This window comes from Pinus tabuliformis, chromosome 1_1, assembly GCF_031772625.1.
Source record: "Pinus tabuliformis cultivar Carrire ecotype Pingquan chromosome 1_1, CPIR1, whole genome shotgun sequence".
In the NCBI taxonomy this organism is placed as follows: Eukaryota; Viridiplantae; Streptophyta; class Pinopsida; order Pinales; family Pinaceae; genus Pinus; species Pinus tabuliformis.
Genome location: NC_142297.1, coordinates 124,671,651 through 124,697,856, shown reverse-complemented (window position 1 = coordinate 124,697,856; position 26,206 = coordinate 124,671,651). Strand labels below are relative to the sequence as shown.

Below are 26,206 nucleotides of genomic sequence, written 5' to 3'. Positions count from 1 at the left end.
GCGAGGTACTCATAATGAGACAAAAAAGTACTCTCAAGTTGAAATATTCATATAAGAAGGGATCTAGATTGATAAGCATCAATGATGATTTACATCATCATAGCCAAAATTTTCAAAATAGTAAGGCCTTGACTAACAAGTTTATCTCTCCATTAGATCAGAGCACAATGTTGGGAGGCATAAATTTGGACACCACTGCCTTTCAAGGCACTTACCCCACCAAGATGTTTACCAGGTATGTCCTCACATGATCATTTCCTAATCCACTATCATAATATTTGACACCAGAAAATGGCAATCCTCATGACTATTCTTATCTTGGATTAATGTACTTGACTTATGGCGATTAGTCCTAGTCAATGTCCAAATTCTCAAAGAATATTGGTCCCAGATGTTTATCCAATCCACCATTATCCCTACTAGTGCCTTTACTAGGCTTACGATTGTTAATCCTAGCCATAGTACATGACACATGGATAACATGGTGTCTACCCTCACTCCCTCTCAACCAGGGAGGAAACATCCACAAGCATAAGATTTTCTCAAGAATACCCATCATTTTCGTAGAGAATAACATCATTAATTTGTTTTCATCACATGACGACTTTATGATTAAGCATTCATAGATTTGTGGCAAAATATTTCCCCTTTTGTATTTGTGATGAAATACAATAAAAAAGTGAAAGCCAAAATCATTAAACATACAGTATATTGATTTATCTAAGTCTAAACTCTAAGGTTGAAGTGAAAATTCATGTAAATCTTATATCTATGAGTTGTGCCAAACTTATGAAAACCTTACTCCCTAAGTCCTATATATAAGAAAATGAAAAAGAAAGAAAAATAAGGGCCAATAAATGGTAACTCATGTATTCACTCCCTCTTTGGAAAATATATGAATATATAGACTCCTAGTCACACTTGATCACATGTATGTGATGGTTAAATCATGAATTCTTCTTTTCTCCTTGCATTTTCACTTCATCATTTAAGCACCTAATTGAGGATCTAAGGAATGTTTGTTTCCTAAGGCTTTCATGTCTACTCTTGGTTTACTTATGTCACACTACTGTCAATTTATGTGACAGAGTGAAATACATAAGTTTGTGGAGTTATTATAGAGGTGTATTGAGTTCGTAACCACACACACATGTATTACATCTCATTGATCCACATGTGTGGGTTGAAGACTCATTTCTTGACAACTTTAATGGAGACTACTTTGTGGCTTTAATGGTATAGCTTACAAAATATCTTGTTAAACATTTCGATTCATTCTTTCTTTTCCTCGAGACACTTATAATATTGAAGTCACTCCCAACAATCCATGGAGATGGGGAGTATAAATTACTTGTGCTAGAAATAGAATTGAGAAATAGAGGTTTTCCATTTGCGATATTGGAGTCATAGACATTGGATACATGGTAGTAGTCCTCAATGTCAATTAACTAAAATTGTATTGTCATAATGCGAAAAGAGGTAAACATATCGGTAACCTTGATGTCTTAATCATTTCAAATAATAACCATTCCACCCAAGTATCTCTAAGCATCAATCACTACTACTTGGAAATTCCTCCCCCATTTTCTAATTATATGAGGTTGAACCTCACTTAATATTTTTGCTTCTTATATCAACATTATTTATGGGTGCTTTGCATACCATTTTTCTTTTAGGAGTTTGTTTTCGCTTACTATTGATGCCCCTCATGTTCCAAGACTATTTTCATCAAAAATTTACATAGAAAGAAAGTATAAAGTGACTAAAAAGAAACATGTCTCAAGATTTAAGTGCTTGGACAATTCCACTTCATGACTCCTATATTTCCTTAACCTGGGACCAAATGGTGAACTTGATGGCCTTAAGGGAAATTGATCAATGAAAATCTAAAAAAGAGGTGATTTTTGACTTTATCACATACAATTTAATATACTAAAAAAAATATCCATAACAATTTCATCAATCAATGAATCATTAAAAAAAATATCCAAAACAATTTCATCAAGCAAAGAATCATTGCATTATAAAATACAATCTATAAACATTTTGGGAAAGTTTTGCTAAAACATGCTTAAAAATCAGCATATTTAATATTAATATTTAACAATAATATGGACAATAACACATTTTAATAAATTAAATAACATATTATCAAGCCTAAAAAATGTCACTAACTGAAAACTACAAAGCATGCAACTAATGGAAGTGACCACTCAAGGCCACCACAAGACAATTAATCTATTAAGACCAAGATTAATGGGGACAAAGATCTATAAAGGACAAAGGAAAACCTATTTTAACTTTATTGTTTTATTAGCCTGGTTCAAGATGAACATTTCAAGATATCATGAAGAACATAATTAGTTTTATTGCATTAAGAAAACCCAAGCACATTCTATAACTTAGCAAGAAAGAGATGTATAACACCCATCTCAGCAACACGACACATGACATTAAGTTACTTTACTATATATAATTTAAACTCCTATCATAAAATCACAAATTTAGCATGAATGGAATGTTTAAAATCCATTTTTATAAAAACAAAATATAATTTTTCTTATAGAAAAATATAGCAAAAACTAAATATATTTTTCTAGAAAAAAAAAATACTAAAACTAAATATATATTTAAAAAAAAACTAAAACATAAACAAACTAGAATTTGAATTTGACATTCTTGGTCACTTTCGGAAACATATGGTGGAATGTAATCTATTTATCCTCATCTTTAGCTTTTTCCTAAAAAATAAAAGCATACAAAAGTGGGAAAGAGCCATAAAGCATGGGGAAGCTTTTTCCTAAGCACAAAAGCATCTAAAAAGTGGAAAATTCCTTTTTTATATGAGGAAACATTATTCACCCAAAAGATTTTTTCCAAATTGAACTAATGAGGAATTTTGGAAATCTTCATAGCCTCCACTTTCCTATATATTAGAGGCTTGGCCATTGAAAAAATGATGGGAATTTTGTATTGTCACGCTCTTGAGATCTGTCTTGAGAGGGAGAGTTTTGGAGCTATGAGTTGGGGGAGGTGATGTTGCAACTATATCTGATTGTTGTAACTTTCCTCCAACTCCTTTATTCATATAGATCAGTTGTTCTTCCTTCCGTATGTTTCTATTCATTCTTTACTTCTTCTATTTAACTAATGTATGCATGGGATTTTGGTTTATATTTATTTATTCAATAATATTTATATGTTTTTTATAGTTTTGATTATTAAGATATTATGTTGTGAAGGTTTCTTTATTCTCTCTCTTATGTGTAGGACCAAGCTTTGGAGCTAGCTAGGAGCGCTTCTTGGCTATACGAAAAACTCCAAGAAGACCTGCATGCGAGGACTCACAAGAATTCATTCTCTTTTTCTTAATCTATACTCTACATCTTGATCTACTAAGAATCCTAAGCCTTAGAACAACCTTTCTCTTAATTGGTTTGTCCTAGGTTTCTGAGATAAACTAAGAGGGTTTTGTTTTCATCTAACCATGCATTAAATCCTGCAGCAAAATGATATTTAGAAAATTTAATATATTTCACTATGTAAATGAACTTAGTAAAATGAACCCATAGAGGTGGTCATAAATGGAAATAAAAGTAAAACTCTAAACAAGAAGCCAAAAGTGGATTTAACAATGGATGAAAAATTGGGAGTAGAATTGGATGTTAAACTAGCCATCAAAACAATATGCAAACAATGACACAAAAAGGTTTTTAAAGTAAAATTAAAAAAGGGTGCAACACTAGACACAAAGAAGGGAACAAAATAGGGCATATGAAAGGATACCGAATTGGGTGCAAACAAGGATGCAAAAATGGACACCAAAATGAGGATGCAAAGAATGGTGTAAAATTAGGATGCAAAAAGGATGTAAGAAAAGACACAAAACAAGATGCAAAATGGGACTAAAAAATGGTGAAACCAAGGATGTCAAAGATGATGCATAACTAGATGAAAATTTCAACTAAAATCTAGGTGCAAAATGAGATGCAAATGTGGACACAAAATGTGGCAGAAAAAAGGATGCAAATTTGGAAGCCAAAAAGGATGAAAAACTAGATACCAAAAAGGATGCAAATTTGGACATAAAAAATGGTGAAAAATTGGACACAAAAGAAGAAAAAATGGTGCAAAAATGGGCATAAAAATGGCTCAATTTTGGATGCAAATTGAGATGCAACATTGGATGTAAAATGATGCAACAAATCATTCAAAACTTGGTGCAAAAACAAATGCAAAAGTAGACGAAAAAATGTCTCAAAAGTGAACGTAACAATAGACACAAAATGGGATGCAAAGGTGGATGCAATATATGGTTCAACATAGGATGCAAATTTAGATGCTCAAAAGGATGAAAAATTGGATGCAAGAAATGGTGTTAAAAATGATGCTAAATTGGATGCAACAAATGATGCAAAATTAAATGCAAAATATGGTGCAAAATAAGATGCAAAAAAGGGAGATAAATAAAATGCAAAAGTGGATGCAAAAAATGGTGCAAAAATGCATGCAAAATTTGGCACTAAATCAGATTCAACATATGGTGCAAAATTGGATGGAAAAGATGGTGTAAAAAAAGGCAGAAAAATTGGCACAAAAATAGATGTAAAAATAAGTACAAAATTAGAAGCAAAAGATGGCATAAGACCAGATGCAAAAATTGGCACAAATTGGATGTAAAAAAAGGCGCTAAATAAGATGTCAAAGATGGTGTAAAAATCGATGCAAATTATGACACAAAAATAGAAGCAAAGAATTCCACAAAAGAGGAAGCAAAAAATGATGCAAAAATAGATGCAAAAAAAGGCACAAAACTAGAAGCAAAACCTATTGTAAAACCAAATGAAAATCTTGGTGCAAAATATGATGCAGAAAATGATGGAAAATTTGGCGTAAAAAAGATGCAAAATTTGGTGCAAAAAAGGACGCTTTAAAAATTGTACAATAGAGCCAGATTTAGCGCCAGGTTGCTCATCCCAATTGAGAAAAAAATGCACTAGAATCTGGTGCTAAATCTGGCGCAAATTGCCTGTTTTGTTGTAGTGGTGTAAGGTTATGTTGTAGAGGCTACAACCACCCTCCAAAATTTTGCCTTAGCTTCGTTTTGGAGCCTCCCTTCCAACCTTTCACAACAGCATGTCTTGCTTTGTCAAGTACGCAAGCTTCAGTAATTTTCTCGCAGATAGATAGCCTGTCCATCAGAACTTGTTGCACTCCCCTCGCAGGTTGTTCTCCTGGACTTGGTTTAGCAGCAGGTTGAGAAGCTCCCTCAAAAATTTGCACAATTCCGGAGGGCAACCAGCCTTCCCTCCAGAAATTGTGCAATTCTGTCTGGTAGCCTACTTGGGTCCAAAATTGAGTAATTATGCTAGTTAGGCTTCATCCAGAAAATTGTGCAATTCTTCCCAGCAAGGCTTCTCAGCCCAGGAATTGCACAATCCTGGGCAGCAACCAGCTTCTCTACCTAGAAACTGTGCAAATCTCCTGGGAAGCCAACCCATCTCCCTTCCAGAAATGCGCATTTTCTCCCAGCAGTTGAGCGGGCTCATGCATGTGCAGTTGGGTTGACCAGTTCCACTCAGGACCAAGCAAAACTGACTTGCATGTATGGGTTGCTTCTCTCAAGGCAGCATGCAAAGGCATCCCTTTTTTCAGGGATCTATTTTTAGCAGTGGGAGGTTACATGCAAGGATCATTTTAGAAATCTCCCACCAAGTGTCGCTTTCCCTAGATTTGTGGCATGTGTTTCACAACATCAATTTTATCAAAACTCATCAATTGAATGCTACAGAGATCATTCCTCACATCGATCTTGTAGCTCTGACATCCCACAATACATCTAGGAGTCATGAGCACATTTAGCTCAGTTGTTTTGGGGCAAGCTTGCATTTCATGTCTTCTGTTGCATTTATGGTGCTTTCTATGTTTCACTTTGTATGAATGTTGTCTACTTGATTTCAATGAGCGCTTGTTATCGTTTTGATACATACTATCTTGTACTAGCACCATATCAGTTTTTGTTAACATCTCACTGTTGTCGCATGCATGACACTGTTTTTCACGAACGGTCGTCGATTCGGCAACTTGCCTCACCCAGATGCATGTTGTTTCATTTTTTGAATATTTCATTCATGATTTGAATGCATGATCATTCACTTATGCTTACACTCAGTCTCACCATGCATTCAGACTTCTCATGTTTTCAGTCGCCCGTAGGCCAGACTGGACTGCCTTGGCCCAAACCGTGCCTTGCCCGGCTAGCACTGCGCATTTCCAGAAGCGAAGGCTTTTCCTTCCCTCCAAAAGTTACACAAGCCTAGCCAAGCACTCACCTCAAATCTTGCATTGTGCAATTCTTCAAGGCAATGTCCCATTGGCCCCAGAAACTGAGCAATGTAGTTTGCTGGTTGCATGTCACTACTGACTGAAATTGTGCATTGCACAGTTTCAGTCCTCAGCAAGCCAGGCTGGACTATGCATTACGCAGTTTCAGTCCTCAGTAGGCCAGGCTAGACTGTGCATTGCATAGTTCCAACAGTCAGTCGGTCACCTGATAGCCTAAAATGTGCCTTGCGCAGTTTTGGCAGTCATTCTCCCGACATCCCAGTCGAAATTGCGCAACCTTCATGATCAGTCACACAAGTATGTTGCAAGTAATATCGCAAGTTCATTTTTGTTTTCGACTGACATATTGCTTGCCATGAGTGTTTCCATGTCTCTAGGTATCGCAAGTGTTCATCTACCTCTCAGCAGCACAGGTATAATGGTTTCTAGGGGAGCAGAGTCGAAGACACCATTCAGAGCACACTTGGGGATGCAGTCAATCAAGTGTCTATGAACTCGCCTACCCATGAAGACATCAAGTTGTTCATAGATAAGGACATCAAGATATGACGGCAGCAGCATCATAGCAAGAAGCACCATCAACAGCAGTTGAAGGCAGCATACTAGATGCAGCGAACGCAAGAGGAAGGTTGTTGACAACACAGAGGCAGAGCAAAGTTGCAAGCTTAAGCAGATCCACTTGTGATGAAAGAAACTTTGCAAACTCAAGCTACGAATTGATGGTGTGACGTGCAGATCACGTGAAGAAAGAGAATGGAACAGATGCATGTACAAGTTATGGATCCATCCCAGTAGCTGGCACAGAGCAGACAAGGTGAGTGGTGTTATTGATCACATGCAAGGGAACTCAGCATCATGCATGTCATTATGCACACGCATGCAATCCAACCCATTTGGCACACTCACCAAGGCGAAGGCAAGGATCAAGTCCGACTGGAGCCGAACATGTAGTTGACAGCTGATGCGCATGACCACCAGTGCACACCGGATGATCAGCACAAGCACTATGCATCATTGTGTTTCCAGTTTGTCCACACCCCAGAAGACCATGTGCATGCTAGCAGATGAGCTGGACAGAGGAGCCATACCAATGCACCAGATGCAACGGAGGCAAGAGTTCGCTTCATCAAGATGTCACCATGGAGCGCATGCGCACCATCACGGACGACCAAGCTTGGCATCAGCTCACCAAATTCACCATTACAAGCATGTCAAAGATTTGGTCTCACCACAACGGACCGAGTGTCAGTGATGTCTTGCATGGCTTTCTCAAGCCATTTTGTCTCACATGAGCACATGTGCATTATAATCCAATTTCTTGTTAATTGGAAGTTCAAGTGTCGATAGTTGGATGTAACAGTCATAGAGTAGATGAAGAGTCATGAGGGTAGATGAAATGTCACAAAGGGGAATGTCAAGGGTCACCCCACCCTTTGCTATAAATAGAACCTCATAACTCATTGTAAAGGCTTTTGGTTAGCCAAGCTTCCGATAAGACTATCTTGGAGAGAGCTTGGACAGTATTGTAACGAGCCTTGGCTTCTCCACTGTGCAGAGCTAGTATATCTCTTTGGAGGAGCAAGCGGTTGTGGTTGTAACATTCCGCTGTCGGAACTAGTGGTTAGACATGGATGTATTGTATGACTGGAACTTACACTTCTTAATTTAGCAGATCCAACACATTTCATGCATATGTTGTATTGTATTCTATCTATCTTGTTTACTCTAAATGGAATATGTATTTGTTTTCTTATGCATGCATGTATGGACTATTATGTATGAGTATGCATGAATCTTTATGAAATGTGTTGTTGGTTTAACCATCATTTTGGATTGCTAGCTAACTTTCCTTCCATGTTGTTCTGCCTCTTTGCTCATGTGTTCCCTTCTTAACTCCGTGCTATTACAAGTTTCCAAGGGGTGCACTCATTTCAACCCCCATGTGTTAGAACCTCTCATGCACTTTCCTTGGCTTATTGCAACTATCACACCCTTGCTACCAACATAGACATCTTACTTGCCTCTGTGCGAAATCATAGTCAAGGCAATACTGCAAGACCTACTGCTGGGACTCCTACACCAAATTGTCTAAGGTCTACTTGGGACTTGTTACTGGGTAGACCCCCTTACATGTTGGTGGGTTTAGCACCATCAACATTTTGGAACTAGAAGGAGGGCCTGATGACAAGCTGAATCTCCACATGTGTTTTGAATCTCTACATATCTATCATGACTAACTACCGAGTTTCTCTTCCGGAGTGTATGTCTTATGGAAATGATTTCATTATCTTGGAAAGCTCTCGAATAACTTGTCTCGTAAAACATATGATGGTGGAGGCCACGTAGCCTTGGTTAGGCACACAGTCGGTGTTGTAGGTTCATGCGAAAGGTATGGGTTCTTTGAAGAATGCATGAGTTGCACGTTGTTCGTCTACATGCTTCGAGGGCACCCAATGCACTAGTGTGCCATGCTACCTAAAAATATATTCATTCTCTTACTCATATGGTCGCAAAGATAGACCGTGATTTTAATCACTTCGACCGTAAAGCATTCAACAAAGAAATTATAAATTACGAAAAGCACCCAATGAATCCGTTGAACAGTTTTACATGCACTTTTGTAATCTTGCATACCAATTCCCCAAAGATGATATTGATTGGGAATTTCTCGATGGAAGATTTGAGTATCTTCTTCACATATCCGAACCCCACTCAGCACACTTCAGTGATGGGGCTATGCAATCACAGATATGCATAGTTGTTGTCACAAGTGATTGTCCGCCTTCACCTCATCAAACAGCTCCACCACCGTGGAGTGATGTGGGAGATCATGCACACACTTATGTTGAATTTTCACATCCTCCCACCCCACTTACTCTTGATATCTACACAGATTTGGCTTGCAAGCCTGTTGGTTGTCACATGGATTTGTTCCTTCAACGTTCGTCCCCGCGTTCTGTTAATCCTCCAGATTGTATTGTCTTGTGTTCTTTCATTCCGAACTCCTCACCCGCTATGAACAAGGATCAAGTTGTCGACGGAGTTGGAGTTATGTAGCTAACCAACGCCATCATTCATGATGAGTGTGTGCGGGAATCTAAAGAAGAACCAGAGGTGAAGGATGACTCCCTTCTAGACGCGCCTCTTCCTCTTTATCCTAACATCCCTTTTGATTCTGCCACTATTGATTTCCCCTGTGAAAACCCATTTCCGTATGTTTCTACTTCTGATCATTCACAAGACACGTCGGATGTCAGTTTGTCATCACAGTGCATAGAGGACACATATTCCAAAATTCATCCAATATGTCATCTATCATTTCTGAAAACATAGAGGGTGAACATCTTTGCTTCTCATCTACCCCTCTACCTGATTCATCAAATCATGAGGATGCCGACAAACATCTTAAATTTTTTGATCTTGGTTGTTGTGATCTCTCTACTTCTTCATTTGATCACGATGTTCATTCAACCATTGTTAATTTGTCTAAGACACTGGTCTATGATGATCTATCTGTCAACGAAGTTGAAGCCTCGCAAACTGTCGAGGCACTTCAGCCTGAGCTTATGGTTATGTCAGGCCCTTGCTGTCCTAAGGTTGGTTTCACTTCCGGTCAGGAAATTGTTGAAACGCTCAAGGCTCCTCGTCACTCTTTGCTTTGAATTGAAGATCAACCAAACACCTAGATTTCGCTTCCTCCACTCGAACTACATGATCCCATCGCTCATGCATTGGAGGAATTTTACACAACAAGGACACATGCACAATGTAAGTGGTATACCTTTCTCATGTTTGCTTGCATGCCACAATCAAGAGAATGCACACACTCGACATCTGTACATAGTGTAGCACAACACCATGGCAGCTCCACAAAGTGCATGTCATGTGCTTTCACTCATATTTGTTCTGTGGTCGCTTGTAAGCTTAGAGTGTGTCTGTCTTCATCGTTATATCTTTCATGTTTGTTGGTTCGCAGAACTGGGTTGCTCATAGACCAAACCTTCACCAACATGGGTCAACCAATGCATTAGTGGCTGCATTGTAAATATCACTTCACGTGATCAGGCCCATGCACCATTAGCTTAGGAGTAGGAGTAGTGTTTGCTTTCAGTCTGTTTTCTTGCATGCTTGTTCACTTTCTTGCTTTGCATGTTTGTTTGTCTGCTTGCTTTTTTGCTTAATCACTTTTCTTCTCTATTTTCTTCTACTTCTTGCTTTGCTTTTTGGCTTGTTTTCTTGTTGTTGTTCGTAGGTTAGTTTCGCATGGACTATGTGCGACTCTTGAAACAAGCTGGGTAAAATACAATAGGACTTGTACAACTATCAACATTTGTTTATCTATTGTCAACTCTCTTATGTAAGAACTTGTTGTCTTCAGTCCATGATACATCAATGGAAAATACGTATTGTTTGAAGAGAACCTTGGTGAAAACACAACGCTTGCACGCTAACTAGTATCACCTACTCTAGTCGATTGTTTTTGGGTTAATCCTTGTTAGCTCAGTCAAGTAGAGTAAGGTGAGGGGGGAAACCTTAACAGGCACATTAGAGGTATAATAAACTACTTCTCTACAAGAACAACCTCTTCTACTCTCAATAAGTCAGGATCCCTCTTTTGCCTCTGAAATGAATAAGTGTTATTCACAGTTATGAAGATACAAATTAAAAAATGAAAAAGTGAAAAAGTTTGAAAAAAATTAAAATAAATAAGGTGAAAGAAGAGAAATACTTCCTATGCAGAAAGGTGATGCAAGTAACTCCATCGGGGTACTGACCAGGCTCACTTGTAGTGGAGCCATGTTTGTGTAGCTATGTGACTCCGTCGGGGTACTGTCCAGGCTTAATGGCAGCGGAACAACACCAGAGATGAAACTAAGACTCTGATGACTATATTGCTTGTGCACCAATATACCCCTCAACCGCAATCAAAACAACTATGTTGACATGGCTTGGAATGTGTGTCAATCGACCAAGATCTTGGTAGATGCTATATCTTACAATCAAGCTAGTGTGGAAACCAAGAGGAACTAAGAGCTGAATAATACTTCTGGAGGTGTTAGACTTGTTTTTCATGAACAAGGTCCATTCAGAGAGCTGGAGTTCTCTCAGTGTGTCTCCAAGTGTTGTAGCAGCGACAACCACCCTCCAAAAATTTTCCTTAGCTTCGTTTTGGAGCCTCCCTTCCAACCTTTCATAGCAACATGTCTTGCTTCGTCAAGTATGCAAGCTTCGTTACTTTTCTTGCAGATAGACAACCTGTCCATCAGAGCTTGTTGCACTCCCCTCACAGGTTGTTCTCTCAGACTTGGTCTAGCAGCAGGCTGAGCAGCTCCCTCAAAAATTTGCACAATTCTAGAGGGAAACCAACCTTCCCTCCAGAAATTGCGCAATTATGTTTGGCAACCTACTGGGCTCCAGAATTGCACAATTCTGCTAGTCACGCTTCATCCAGAAAATTATGTAATTCTTCCCAGTAGGGATGCTCAGCCCAGGAACTGCACAGTCCTAGGTAGTGGCCAATTGCTCTGCCTAGAAATTGCACAAATCTCCTGGGAAGCCAGCCCAGCTCCCTTCCAGGAATGTGCATTTTCTTCGAGCAGTTGAGCGGGCTCATGCATGTGCAGTTGGGTTGACTAGTTCAACCCAGGACCGAGCCAACTAACTTGCATGCATGGGCTGCTTCTCCCAAGGCAGCATGCAAAGGTGTCCCTTATTTCAGGGATCTACTTTTAGCAGTGGGAGGTTACATGCAAGGCTCATTTCAAAAATATCCCACCAAGTGTCGCTTTCCCTAAATTTGTGGCATGCTACTCACAACCTCGATTTTATCAAAACCCATCAACTCGACATAGCAAAGATCATTCCTCACATCAATCTTACAGCTTTGACATCCCACATTGCATCTAGGAGTCGTCGGCACATTAAGCTCAGTTGTTTTGGGGTAAGCCTGCCTTTCATGTCTTGTGTTGCATTTCTGGCACTTTTTGTGTTTCACTTCGTATGAATGTTGTCTACTTGATTTCAGTGAGTGCTTGCTATCATTTTGATACATACTAGCTTGTACTAGCACCGTTTCAGTTTTCGTTAACATCTCACTGTTGTCGCATGCATGACATTGTTTTTCACGAACGGTCATCGATTCGGCGACTCGCCTCACCCACATTCATGTTGTTCCATTTTTTGAATCTTTCATTCATTGTTTTCATGCATGGTCATTCACTTATGGTTACACTCAGTCTCACCATGCATTTAGACTTCTCATGTTTTTAGTCGCCCGTCGGCTAGACTAGGCTGCCTTGGCCTAGACCGTGCCTTACCTGGCTAGCACTGCACATTTCCGGAAGCGAAGGTTTTGCCTTCCCTCCAGAAATTGTGCAAGCCTAGCCAGGCACTGACCTACAAGCTTGCATTGTGTGAATCTTGGAGGCAGTCTCCCATTGGCCGTAGAAACTAAGTAATGCAGTTTGCTGGTTGTATGTCACTGTTGACTAAAATTCCGCATTGCACAGTTTCAGCCCTTAGCAGGATAGGCTAGACTGTGCATTGCACAGTTCCAGTAATCATTCAAGCTCCTGATAGCCGAGACTATGCCTTGCATAGTTTTGGCAGTCAGTCTCCCGACCTCCCGGCGGAAATTGCACAACCTTCATGATCAGTCACACAGGTATGTTGCAAGTCAGCTATCAAGTTCATTTTGGTTTTTTTACTGACAAATTGCTTGCCATGAGTTTCCATGTCTCTAGGTATTGCAAGTGTTCATCTACCTCTCAACAACACAGGTACAATGGTTTCCAGGAGAGCAGAGTCGAAGACATCATTCAGAGCACACTTGGGGATGCAGTCGATCAAGTTTCTATGAACTTTCCTACCCATGAAGACATCAAGTTTTTCATATACAAGGACATCAAGATATGATGGAAGCAACATCACAACAAGTAGCACCATCAACAATATTTGAAGGAAGCATACTAGATGCAGCGAATGCAAGAGGAAGATTGTTGACAACACAGATGCGGAAAAAAGTTGCAAGCTTAAGTAAATCCACTTGTGATGAAAGAAACTTTGGAAACTCAGGCTATGAAGTGACGGCGCGACATGAAGATCGCACGAAGATAGAGAATGGAACAGACGCCCGTACAAGTTATGGATCCATCCCAGCAGCTGGCACAGAGCAGACAAGGTGAGCGGTGTTTTTGATCGCATGCAAGGGAACTCAACAGTGTGCATACCATTGTGCGCACACATGCGATCCAACCCATTTAGCACACTCACCAAGGCGAAGACAAGGAGCAAGTCCGACTGGACGCGAACATGTAGTTCACAATTGATGTGCATGACCGCCACCACACACTTGATGATCAACACAGACACTATGCATCAGTGTGTTTTCGGTTTGATCGCACCCCAGAAGACCATGTGCATGTTAGAAGACAAGTTGGATAGAGGAGCCATAGCAATGCACCAGATGCAAAAGAGGTAAGAGTTTACTTCAGTAAGATGTCACCGTGGAGTGCATGTGCACCATCACGGATGACCTAGCTTGGCATCAGCTCACCACCTTCACCATCACAAGCATGTCAAAGAGTTGGTCTCACCAAATGACCTGAGTTCCAGTGATGTGTTCCATGGCTTGCTCAAGCCATTTTATCTCACATGAGCACATGTGCATTGTAATGCAACGTCTTGTCAAGTGGAAGTTCAAGTGTCGATAGTTGGATGTAACAATCATAGATTAGATGAAGACTCATGAGGATAGATGAACTATCACAAAGGGGAGTGTCAAGGTTCACCCCACCCTTTGCTATAAATAGAACCTCATAACTCATTGTAAATGCTTTTGGTCAGCCAAGCTTCCGATATGACTATCTTGGAGAGAGCTTGGACAATATTGTAACAAGCCTTGGCTTCTCCACTGCACAGAGCTAGTATATCTCTTTGGAGGAGTATGCGATTGTGGCTGTAACTTTCCGCTGTCAGAACTAGTGGTTAGAAATGGATGTATTGTATGACTGGTACTTACACTTCCTAATATAACAGAGCCAACATGTTTCATGCATATTTTGTATTGTATTCCAACTATCTTGTTTACTCTAAATGGCATATGTATTTGTTTGCTTATGCATGCATGTATGGACTATTATGTATGAGTGTGTATCAGTATGTATGAATCTTTCTTAAATGTGTTGTTGGTTTAACCATCACTTTGGATTTATAGCTAACTTTCCTTCCATGTTGTGATGCATCTTTTCTCATGTGTTCCCTTCTTAACTTCGTTCTATCACAGGTTTCAAAGGGATGGACTCATCTCAACTCCCGTGTGTTAGAACCTCTCATGCACCTTCCTTGGATTGTTGTAGTTGTCACACCCTTGCTACCAACAGAGACATCTTACTTGCCTCTGTGCGAAATCTTAGTCAAGGTGATACTGCACAACCCACTGGTGGGGCTCCTTCACCAAACGATCTGAGCTCTAGTTGGGACTTCTTATCGAGGAGATCCCCTTACATGTTGGCGGGTCTAGCACCGTCAACAGGTTATAATAGAGTGGAATATGGTTAAATGTGAATGAAAAGATGATGAAAAATATGACATTTTGGAGACCAATAGGGATATTTTTTATTTTCCATACCTGGTTGTGTGATACACTAAATGAGCCAGAAACATCAGTTGCACCATTGATTGCTAAAATTAGTACCAATGCATTAGTAGGGCTGAGGAGGGAGTGTTATTAAGGTATAGAAACTACAAACACTATATATCTATATATATAAAGAATGTACATGTGGTCAAGATAATAACCTCCTTTTAAAGTTAGGTTGCTTGCTGCCCTCCATATGACAACAATAAGTCTTCCCACAATTGGTATATATGTGAGTTTCAAGTGAGCCTCCATGTTATCTTTATCGGTCAAGACCTATTACAAAATATGATTCTCCAATCCTACTCACACCATTATCTATTGGTGGCTCCTCACATGATGTCGCCACCTAGATGTCATGTTGTACTACCTTTTATGTCAATGTGGCTATCATTATTTGGGTCTTAACAATGTTATCCATGGATCCAAAAATGGATCTTGGATAAACCTCTAAGTCTAAAATACTTCATATAAGAGGTGAAAGGTGCCAAATGGCACACATCCTTTGTAAACCAAAGGAAAATGAAAGTCGTAGTCTACTCTCAGAAATAGTCTCATTGCAGAGACCCCTTCATTCTGAATCCAACGCAACTTGAATGGGTGAAAACGAACTTCAGATGAAGAAGTTATCACAAAGAGAAGCTCCCCTTGTTCTTTGGGAAAAGAGGAAAAAATCCTTTAAAAATGGGCAAAAGACCCTTATAAGGGAAAATCACATTACATGAGGCCAAGGCTTAAAGTTGGGTGGAAGGCACCCCCGATCAGCGACCTCCGATGATCGGATTGATGGGTCGAATTGAAGGCAGGAAAGGTATACCCAAGGCAAAGGTCTCGGGCCGATGCGATGGTGCGATCGTCGAAATCGGTGGATCACAATTGGCAATACCATAAGGCAAAGGCGGGGGCCTCATGCTATGCGATATCACGATCGCCGATATCAGTGAATCACAATCGGAGCTACACAGAGGAGCGGTTATTGACATATATATATATGCACGATGCGATTAGCCAGACCCGATGGAGTTCCAAAATGCAAATGAATATTATTTCAAGTCCGCACTAAGCCAATTTTGCAATATTTTCCATGTTTTAATGTATTTTTGAAATACAAAGGGAAACCTTGGAATGAAGCCAAAGTGACTTGCGATAGCGATTATGGGCTAACCTAATAGGAGTTTAGGGCCAAATTCATAGGGATTAAGTCCGATGAATAGTGTTCTCTGTGGATTTTCCCATGTTTTACAACGTTCTTTGTGTAAACAGAGAATGACTATTTTTGAGGGATTTCAAGCGCCGATTGCCCCTTTTGTTACAACACAAGTGGGTGCCATCCTTGAGGGCGTTTAGAAATGATTGCTAATGCTCAGAGAAGGGATTTGAGCGGACAAAGGTTGGAAGACAGGAAGCCCGAAAGGGAAAATGAACAAGCGGCACTAATTTGGCTTTAAAAGCCACAAAACAATAGAAATAGGGAGCTTTTGGGCTCTCTTTGGTTGGTTGCTATTGTTGATTGTTTTTGTTGCTGAAAGCGAAGCCAAAGCAGGAGGTTGAGGCGAAGGAGGCAGCACAGAAGCAAAAACGCAACCAAGGGAGTCACTTGGAGTTCAAGTGAAAAGCCCAGAGAGCTATAAACTGAGAGAGAGCAGACTGAGTGAACAGCAAGCAAGATCTGAGCACGCAAAGAATCTTTGGAGTCAGTCAGAGGTCGAGTGAAAAGCTAGAGTGCTTAATTGATAGCAGCGTATTGTTGCTGAAGGTTGTTGGAGTTGCTTGGAGGTCGAGCGACTCACAGAGGCACGCAGAGGCCGAGAGAAATAGCTCAAAGAAGCCAGAGCAGAGAGCCACGAGCCACATCTAGAGCGAGAGCTGAGAGCCAGAACCGAAGCCAGAGCCAAAGAGCCCGAGCAATAGTCAGAGCCGAGAGCTAGAGCTAGGGCTAGAGCCAGAGCCAGAGTGAGAGCCAGAGCCAGAAAGCAAGAGCTTCAGAGCTAGGGATGAGATGGTAAAGTAAGCCCATCATGTTCTATGTAAACTGATGGAGTTGAGTCAAAGACTTGTAAAAGAACTGCTGCCATAATCCCAGAGAGCCTAGTCGAGTTGACTAGAGCTCACGGAGATGTAGCCCAAGAGTTGTGGGTGAACTCCTAATTAAATTGTTGTTTCTGTGTGATTGTTTATTACTGCTTTATTTACTGTTATATGAATTTATATATTAGTATCATCACATTAATTTAAAGCACATGAACAGTTAAAAATAAACATAAGCATACACTATATTTTCAAGCATTTCTTAATTCTGCATTGGTTAATCAATAAGACTTGGGAAAATTTAAAGCTTTGGAAGTGGGAGAGGTTCTTGTAAGTTAGACAAGAAGCCTAAGAGCCCCATTTTCAGATCAGGTGGTATCAAAGCTTAAGATTGATTAACCACACCTTTAAGAAGGTTATATCAGAATGCTTGATTGACAGAGCAGAGATTGCTTGTCTGAAGGGTGTTAGGCAGTCAAGGACTGATTGTCTGATTGATGTATGCTTGTTTGTAAACTGACTGTTGTTTGAGTTTGCAAAGGTGAAGGGAAAAGCTATGGATAGCTAAGTCCAAGAGAGGACAAGAAGGAAGAAGGGTTGAAGGCATTCTCCTTATCCCGAAGGACCTCAAGGCAATCATTGAAGCACAAGAGGTTTGTTGCAAAAGGATGCTTGTCTTTTGATTTATTGCATTTCTTTGCTAATGGAATGCAAGTTGCAGAATGGGAAAGTTGAGTAGGCAGACTCACTTTATTGCTGCAACATTATATTCATTTCAGCTTCGAAAGTACAGTGTACTTAAGCGAAAGTTGAAGGATGAAACCTTATATTTCATTTCAGCTTCGAAAGTACAGTGTGCTTAAGCGAAAGTTGAGGGATGAAATGCATGCATAAGAATGATGTGCATGAACACAGGGATGTTGATGATTTCCTTGTTTTTGAACATGTATGTGTAATTAACTTGTAGGGTTGATTGCTTTGACATGCATGTGATGCCATGTTGACTTGGGAGAAGTTAACTTGGTCTCCAAATGGAGATAATGATGAAGTGTTTCATCTTTTGAAAAAGAGTCCTAATGGTCTTTTTCTACATGCTTGACTTGAAGAGTCATTTGTTTAAAGACATGTTTTGTGGGTTTGTTGTCTAGTCCATCATTTGTATGCAGATGTAAGACATAGAGGTGTTCACAAGATGTGAAATCTGTTTCTTTTGTTGAAGCAGGAGTTTAGGCCATCCAGTTGTTGTATGTATTTCTGTTGTTGTTAACAGTTGTTGTTGACAGCTTGTCCAACATATACAAATGAAAATTTTGTGGAGCAGATGTACTTCACATTTGTTTGAGCCACCTTGGATCAATGATCAAGGCAAAGAAGTTCAAACCACCTTCTATGACCAGTTCAGCAGAAGTTCTGCAGAAAGGCAAGGAGGAAGACAGTTCTTCCCAGGAAGACCAGCCCATCCAAGAAGGGAAGTGGTTAAAAACTTTGGTTCAGAGGCACTATGCAAGGCAAGTGTAGGGAGGCTGAAAGAAGAGGGTGAGTTACTCTCATTTACTGTTTAGATCAGTATATCAGTCTTTTGGAGACAAAAAGTTCTCTTAGTGGGAACGCATGATCCAAAAATGGATCTTAGATAAACCTCTAAGTCTAAAAGACTTCATATAAGAGGTGAAAGGTGCTAAATGGCACACATCCTTTGTAAACCAGAGGAAAATGAAAGTCATAGGCTACTCTCTGAAATAGTCTCATTGTAGAGACCCCTTCATTCTGAATCCAACGCAACTTGAATGGGCGAAAACAGACTTCAGATGAAGAAGTTATCACAAAGAGAAGCTCCCCTCGTTCTTTGGGAAAAGAGGAAAAAATCCTTTAAAAATGGGCAAAAGACCCTTATAAGGGAAAATCGCATCGCATGAGGCCAAGGCTTAAATTCGGGCGAAAGGCACACTTGATCAGCGATCTACGATGGTCGGATCGGCAGGTTGGATCGGAGGCAGGCAGGGTATACCCAAGGCAAAGGTCCCAGGCCGATGCGATGGTGCGATTGCCGAAATCGGCGGATCACAATCGGCGATACCACAAGGCAAAGGCGGGACCCCAGGTGATGTGATATCGCGATCGCCGATATCAGTGGATCGCAATCGGAGCTACATAGAGGAGCGGCTATAGACATATATATATGCGAATTGCGATTAGTCGGACCCGATGGAGTTCCGAAATGAAAATGAATATTATTTCAAGTCCGCACTAAGCCAATTTTGCGATATTTTCCATGTTTTAATGTATTTTTGAAATACAAAGGGAAACCTTGGAACCGGGCCAAAGCGACTTGCGATAGCGATTATGGGTGGACCTGATAGGAGTTTAGGGTGGAATTCATAGGGATTAAGTCTGGTGAACAATGTTCTCTGCGGATTTTCCCGTGTTTTACAGCGTTCTCTGTGTAAATAGAGAACGACTATTTTTGAAGGATTTCAAGCACCGATTGCCCCTTCCATTACAGCACAGGTGGGCGCCATCCCTGAGGGTGTTTAGCAATGATTACTAATGCTCAGAGAAGGGATTTGAGTGGACAAAGGCTGGAAGACAGGAAGCTCGAAAGGGAAAATGAACAGGCAGTGCTGATTTGGCTTAAAGAGCCACAAAACAACAGAAATAGAGAGATTTTGGGCTCTCTTTGGTTGGTTGCTATTGTTGATTGTTTTTGTTGCTGAAAGCGAAGCCAAAGCAGGAGGCTGAGGTGAAGGAGGCAACGCAGAAGCAAAAACGCAGCCAAGGGAGTCACTTGGAGTTCAAGTGAAAAGCCTAGAGAGCTGTAAACTAAGAGAGAGCAAGAGCTAAGCGAACAACGAGCAAGAGCTGAGCGAACAACGAGTAAGAGCTGAGCACGCAAAGAGTCTTTGGAGTCACTCGGAGGTCGAGTGAAAATCCATAGTGCTCAATTGACAGCAGTGTATTGTTGCTGAAGGTTGTTGGAGTTGCTTGGAGGTTGAGCGACTCATAAAGGCACACAGAGGCCAAGAGAAAGAGCTCAGAGAAGCCAGAGCAGAGAGCCACGAGCCATAGCTAGAGTCGAAGATCCAGAGCAAGAGCAGAGCGAGAACCGAGAGCCAAAACTGGAGCCAGAGCCAAAGAGCTAGAGCCAGAGTCAGAGCCGAGAGCTAGAGCCAAAGCTAGAGCTAGAGCCAGAGCCAGAGCCAGAGCCAGAAAGCGAGAGCTTCAGAGCCAGGGATGAGATGGTAAAGTAAGCCCATCGTGTTCTGTGTAAACCGATGGAGTTGAGTCAAATACTTGTAAAAGAACTACTGTCATAATCTCAGAGAGCCTATTCGAGTTGACTAGAGCTCACGGAGATGTAGCCCAAGAGTTGTGGGTGAACTCCTAATTAAATTGCTATTTTTGTGTGATTGTTTATTGCTGCTTTATTTGTTGTTATATGCATTTATATATCAGTTTCAGCACGTTAATTTACAACACATGAACAGTTAAAAACAAACATAAGCATGCACTATATTTTCAAGCATTTCTTAATTCCACATTGGTTAATCAATAAGACTTGGGAAAATTTAAAGCTTTGTAAGTGGGAGAGGTTCTTGTAAGTTGGACAAGAAGCCTAAGAGCCCCATTTTCAGATCATCCACAACTAAAAGATGTTGAGTAGAGGGGCTAGGACTTCATCTAGGTGGATGAGGACATAATGGTGGGTTGTGCCTAGTATTTTGTCTATCTTGCACAAACCCATGACACACCTCTTGGAATTCTCCCATGTTAAAGTAGTCGACATGGAGTCTTAGTTTAAACTATGCCCATAACTTCCTCTAGAAATATATAGGTACCTCCTTATTATTATAAGGAGGTTTATCAAATACCATAAACCACCTATCTATCCAATTGTCAAGAAATGGTTGGTAGATGCACTAGTCCATACAAATGTGTTCTTTGTTGATTGGTAAAGGTTGGTTGTCTCTTGGGTCAACAAAAAGGGACAACAAATCTTGTTTAATAATGTTTAGATTTGTGGTTTGGTATTTATTTAGACTAGTTCTATATCATTTATACATTCTAGCCTTGTAATCAAAAGTATTTGTTAATTAGCTTTGGGCATTAGATATTCATGATACAATTGACCTTGCAAGAGACAATCATGATGGTTCTCTAGTGTTTTGAAGAGTTTGTATCAGTGACCTTGAATTGTAGCCAAGTATGCATCAATTTCAACATTTTTATTTCTTGGTTCTTGGTTTGCGTTTTGTTTTTCTAAATCTTGGTTTGGGATGATGAATTTGGCTTCTTATTAGGTTCTATATTAACCAATTTATATATTTTTATATTATGGTTATAAATATAAGATGTAGTAGTATTTTAATCATTTTTTTTATATTAATTGGTATAGATTGATTCTAATTATGGATGTAACTTGAGTTAATTGGTATAGATTGATTTTAATTATGGATGTAACATGAGTCCAAAAAAATTAAATGTAAGTCATTTAAGTTTTTTTTAGTGTAAAATATATTTTTTATTATTTATTTTATTTATTTTTTAAACAATTTTATATGATATATGATATTAAAATATTTTTACATAACATGTATATCAAGATATTTTATCAAGTACATTTAAATTATTTTTTTGTTATTAATATATTTTTAAATATGTATCAATATTAATTGATATTAAAATATTTTATTGATAATTTATATTGAATAGATTATTATATATAATATTACAATATTTTTTATATATAAATATATTTGAAATTGGAATTAGTTAATATAGATTTTCAAATAGTTTATTAAAATATTCTTGAAAGTATAATTTTTAAATATCTTATTCATACATTTTTTTTCTTCTAATTACTTTCCATGAAATTATATTACATATGTCATCCACAACTAACTCAACATGCATAGCATATTCATTTTTTTTTTTTTATTATAACCGACATTATTTTTCTATTTGGAGAATAGTTTATTTTTATAACTCCAAGTTAAGCATGGCCCGAATTACACATAAGAATTATATGTCAACTTGATGAATAGAATTTTAAATATTAACTACTTTACATTTCTTAATCCATGTTTAACTGTAGTTATATGTCATATAAATTAAATAGTCAATAAAAAATAATAAGAATCAATTCACAGTAAACATCAAAACACTTATTTTATAATACATATCATATAAAATTATAAAATTTAACTAAATTATAATTTTATTTTTAAATATTATTATTTATAAAAAATAATATAAACATATAATTTTTTAAAAATATATAACAAAATTATTAATCAAAAACATTCACATATATCAACAAATTTTATTATAATATACTACTTCATAAAACCATAATTCAATTTAATTAAAATAACACTAAAAATAATTATATATATAACCAAGTGTATTCCTTTCCTAGCATGAAACATTTCGAATGAAAAGACAAATTCTTTGTTGTTATCATTATTTGTCATTTTAAATCCACCGGCACGACCTACTGGTAATCCAAATTGTTATTATTTTGTATATATACAGAACAATGAAATTGAGTGCACCAACCCATTCACTTTTATTATCTTAGCCTGAAGCATTTGAAGCATTTTGAATGAGAAACACGACTTGTTCGTCGTTGTGACATTTTGCCGGAACTAGTGGGCTTGCAAGGTCCGCGAAATCCAAATTGTGAGAGGTATCAGACTTCCAACGACCAAGAGACTTGCCACCTCATCCATAATCCTTATTATCTTCCTTCACTCAATCTTCTCCACCTCAAACTGTGAGCTTTTTGAGCATCCAAATCTGAAGCTGACAAAAGGGAAGATGACAAACGGGCCCAACTCCTACGGAAGATTTGGTGTTTTGGGAGCGGAGCACCATGTTAGTAGATGGAGGCAGACCCACGGAGACTTCAACAGCATTCATCCACTGCTTCTTCCTTCAAGTATATCCAACATTCGGCGGCGACAAACCCCACGAAAATATATGATGAGTGCCTTTCAAGAACTGTTTTCGAGCTTCCTTCATCAACATATAACTCTCCTTCTATTACTATTTATATATATAATATCTCCCAACAAAGACATACCTCCACTTCTTCACTCAGCTTAGCGGCAGAGCTGTGCATCTTCAATATGGCTCTTACAATTACACACTCCTCCTCCATGGTACTATTGCTACTAATTATTTCTATCTGCATCGTCTCAGAATCAGGTCGGGCCAATGCATTGACAGGGCTAACCAAGGATTACTACAAGCAAACGTGCCCAACTGCGGAGACTGTGATAAGAGATACCATAGGCAACGCCACGCAGTTCGACCCAAAAATCCCTGCTCGCATTCTACGAATGCACTTCCACGACTGCTTCATTCGGGTATTTCCATTACATTTTGATATCATAGTTAACCAGTCTTGAGTCATCTCTACCACCTGAATCCAAATGTTTTCAGTGTTTTCACTCACATTTAGCACAGGCTTGGCTTCCACTGGCAATTCGTCAAATTCCTCATTACTGTAGAGCTAGAGGTATAAAAATAATGTCAGTTACACATTTTTCGTATTAGACTAGAATAGAATATAGAATTTGTATATTAATGTTAGAATATATAATGTAGAGGGATTCTATATATAAAGCGATCACTAGATTTATGGAATTGTCGATGTTCTGTAATCTGTTTGCAACATCAATCAATTAATGGGAGATTCATATGAATGCACCTTAGTTGACTTATAGTTTTGTTTTTTCTGTTTAATCTAAATGGTTATGGTTGGGTATTGACATTGGCGGTGGCCTAAACGAGTGCAGGGCTGCGATGCATCGGTGCTGTTAGACTCCACTCAAAGCAATGAAGCAGAGAAAGACGCGCCACCCAACGTCTCACTTCGCGCCTTCTACGTACTAGACGATGCCAAGGCGAAGCTGGAGTCCATTTGTCCACAAATTGTTTCCTGCGCTGACATTCTTGCAATAGCAGCCAGAGATGTTGTAGTTCTGGTATACTATAATCTCCTCTCAATTATTTTGATAACAGGCCAGAGATGTATATATATGATTAATTGAAATATTGATTTGACAGACTGGGGGCCCAAAGTGGGACGTTCTCAAGGGAAGAAAAGACGGGATCATCTCGAGGGCAAATGATACAAGGAATTTGCCAGCCCCCACCTTCAACATTTCTCAGCTCATTCAAAGCTTTGCCCTCCGTGGACTTTCTGTCCTTGATCTGGTCGCATTGTCAGGTATTTACAGCACTGTCTTTTGATTATACTCCTAAATTCTAATTTTAATTGTCCACAGAAGTTGGGTGCTCCAAAGTTCAGTCGATTTATTCAACCCTTGCTATATTAAGCTATTAAGGTTAATCTAATTTTCATTCGATTCAAAAACCTAAATTGGATCTATGATGATTTAAAGTCTCATTGTAATTAACCCAACCATAACTGGATACCATTATTCAAAAAATTAAATCAGTTTAAGTTGTCAAATACATTTGGATACATATATATTTAAACAATGAATATCACCATTCAGTTGTTAAATTAGGAAAGGGACAATTATCATTGGCTGACATTAGTGAAGGGCTGATTTGTCACTATTATTTAAGGAAAATCGAAAATCCAGTCATTTGAAATGGAATTTTACCACTAATGGAATTTTAATTGAATAATGAATTGCCATTACCAGGTGGGCATACGTTGGGCTTCTCCCACTGCTCTTCTTTTGAGAGTAGACTTCATAACTTCAACGCTACATTTAAGGTGGATCCAACCATAGAGCCACAGTTTGCGCAGAGCTTACGCACGGTGTGCCCTCAACCTAACAACAATCGCAGCGCAGGGGCTTTTCTGGATTCCACAGCCACCCAGTTTGACAACGCATACTTCAAACATTTGGTACAAGGAAAGGGAGTGTTTGGCTCCGACCAGGCGTTGTTTCTGGAGAACCCAACGAAGATGATGGTGCAGAGATTCGCAAGGGATGAGAATGCCTTCTTCAAAGCATTTGAAACCTCAATGCTGAAGTTGGCAAGTGTTGGAGTTATGACCAGCGGGGGAGAAGTGCGATTGAATTGCAGAAAAGTGAATTCTTGAACAAGATTCATATGGGATCATACGCTCCTCCAATTCATTTTCATCTTATATGATGAAGAGGCGGCTCCGTTCATAATTGTTTTAAGGGGATCGTCTGAAGAAATAGAGACTTATACATTAATGTAATCAATAATTTGTTTCATTGTTCAAGTTATCAATGAGCGAAATAAAAAATAGTTTTGCATACTAACGAGCAAAATAAAAATATTTTTGCATACATATATGCAGTGGGTTTTCTTTGTCGTCACACATTATTTTTTTTTAATAATGTCTGATTAAACATTAAATTTTCATAATTTCCAAATATTTTTAAATAAAATAAGAGAATCAAAAGATCTAATTAATCACTTTTGATAAATTAACTTTTTGTCATAATATAAACTTAACTTTAATAATATAAATTTTCAAAATTGGGAGATGTAATTAGGATATCTTTAAAAATAAAAATGTATTGTTTGTATACACAATTTAATGGTTGAAATTAAGAGTTTCTAAACATTATTTCTATTTTAGAGATTATGTAACATGTTCATTATCTCCATTCTGTCATGGTGTTACAAATTCTTAGTGTTACAAAAATGGCTTATAATTTAAATAAGTATTGCAAGGCAATTTAGTCCTTGCTACATAGGTTACAATTTATGCTTTCAGAAAACTTCAAAATTGATATATGAAGTGGAAAATTAATTACCTAGTAAGGGGCAAGGACTTGCATAAATTTTGGTGGGTAGTAAGTCTGCACATCTACATTTTTACTCTTAAAAGTGCTTAAGAACAAATAAATAATGCTGGGCAGTAACTCTTGGCAAGTATATTTATTTATATTGTGTTCCTATGCATTTCTTTATACAAACACTTGCTTAAATTATAATGGTGGATAGTGAGTTTGAATTATTGGGGGTAGTGAGTATGAGTTATTTTGAAAGATTTTTGTTTTGGGTGGTTTTTTTATAAAACTGAACAATGAAAAATCATTGCACAAATATCTAAACATAATGGTATAAATATTACAACTCTATTAAGAAATTATCGAAGAAAAATATGAAGTGGTTATCCACATGACATTATATTGTGCAAAGGCTATAAAAAAGCTTTCAAGTTATAGTCCA

The 26,206-nt window shown here is 38.6% G+C and overlaps 1 protein-coding gene across 1 annotated transcript; it reads left to right on the top strand.

Moving 5' to 3' along the window:
• The first annotated feature begins 23,116 nt into the window (after positions 1–23,116).
• Positions 23,117–25,175, top strand: LOC149211958 (peroxidase 66-like). Its single transcript, XM_089390509.1, has 4 exons — positions 23,117–23,379; positions 23,812–24,000; positions 24,083–24,245; positions 24,691–25,175. The coding sequence occupies exons 1-4, from the start codon at positions 23,140–23,142 to the stop codon at positions 25,095–25,097; spliced, it is 999 nt and encodes a 332-aa protein (XP_089246635.1). The 5' UTR covers positions 23,117–23,139; the 3' UTR covers positions 25,098–25,175.
• The last annotated feature ends 1,031 nt before the right edge of the window (positions 25,176–26,206 follow it).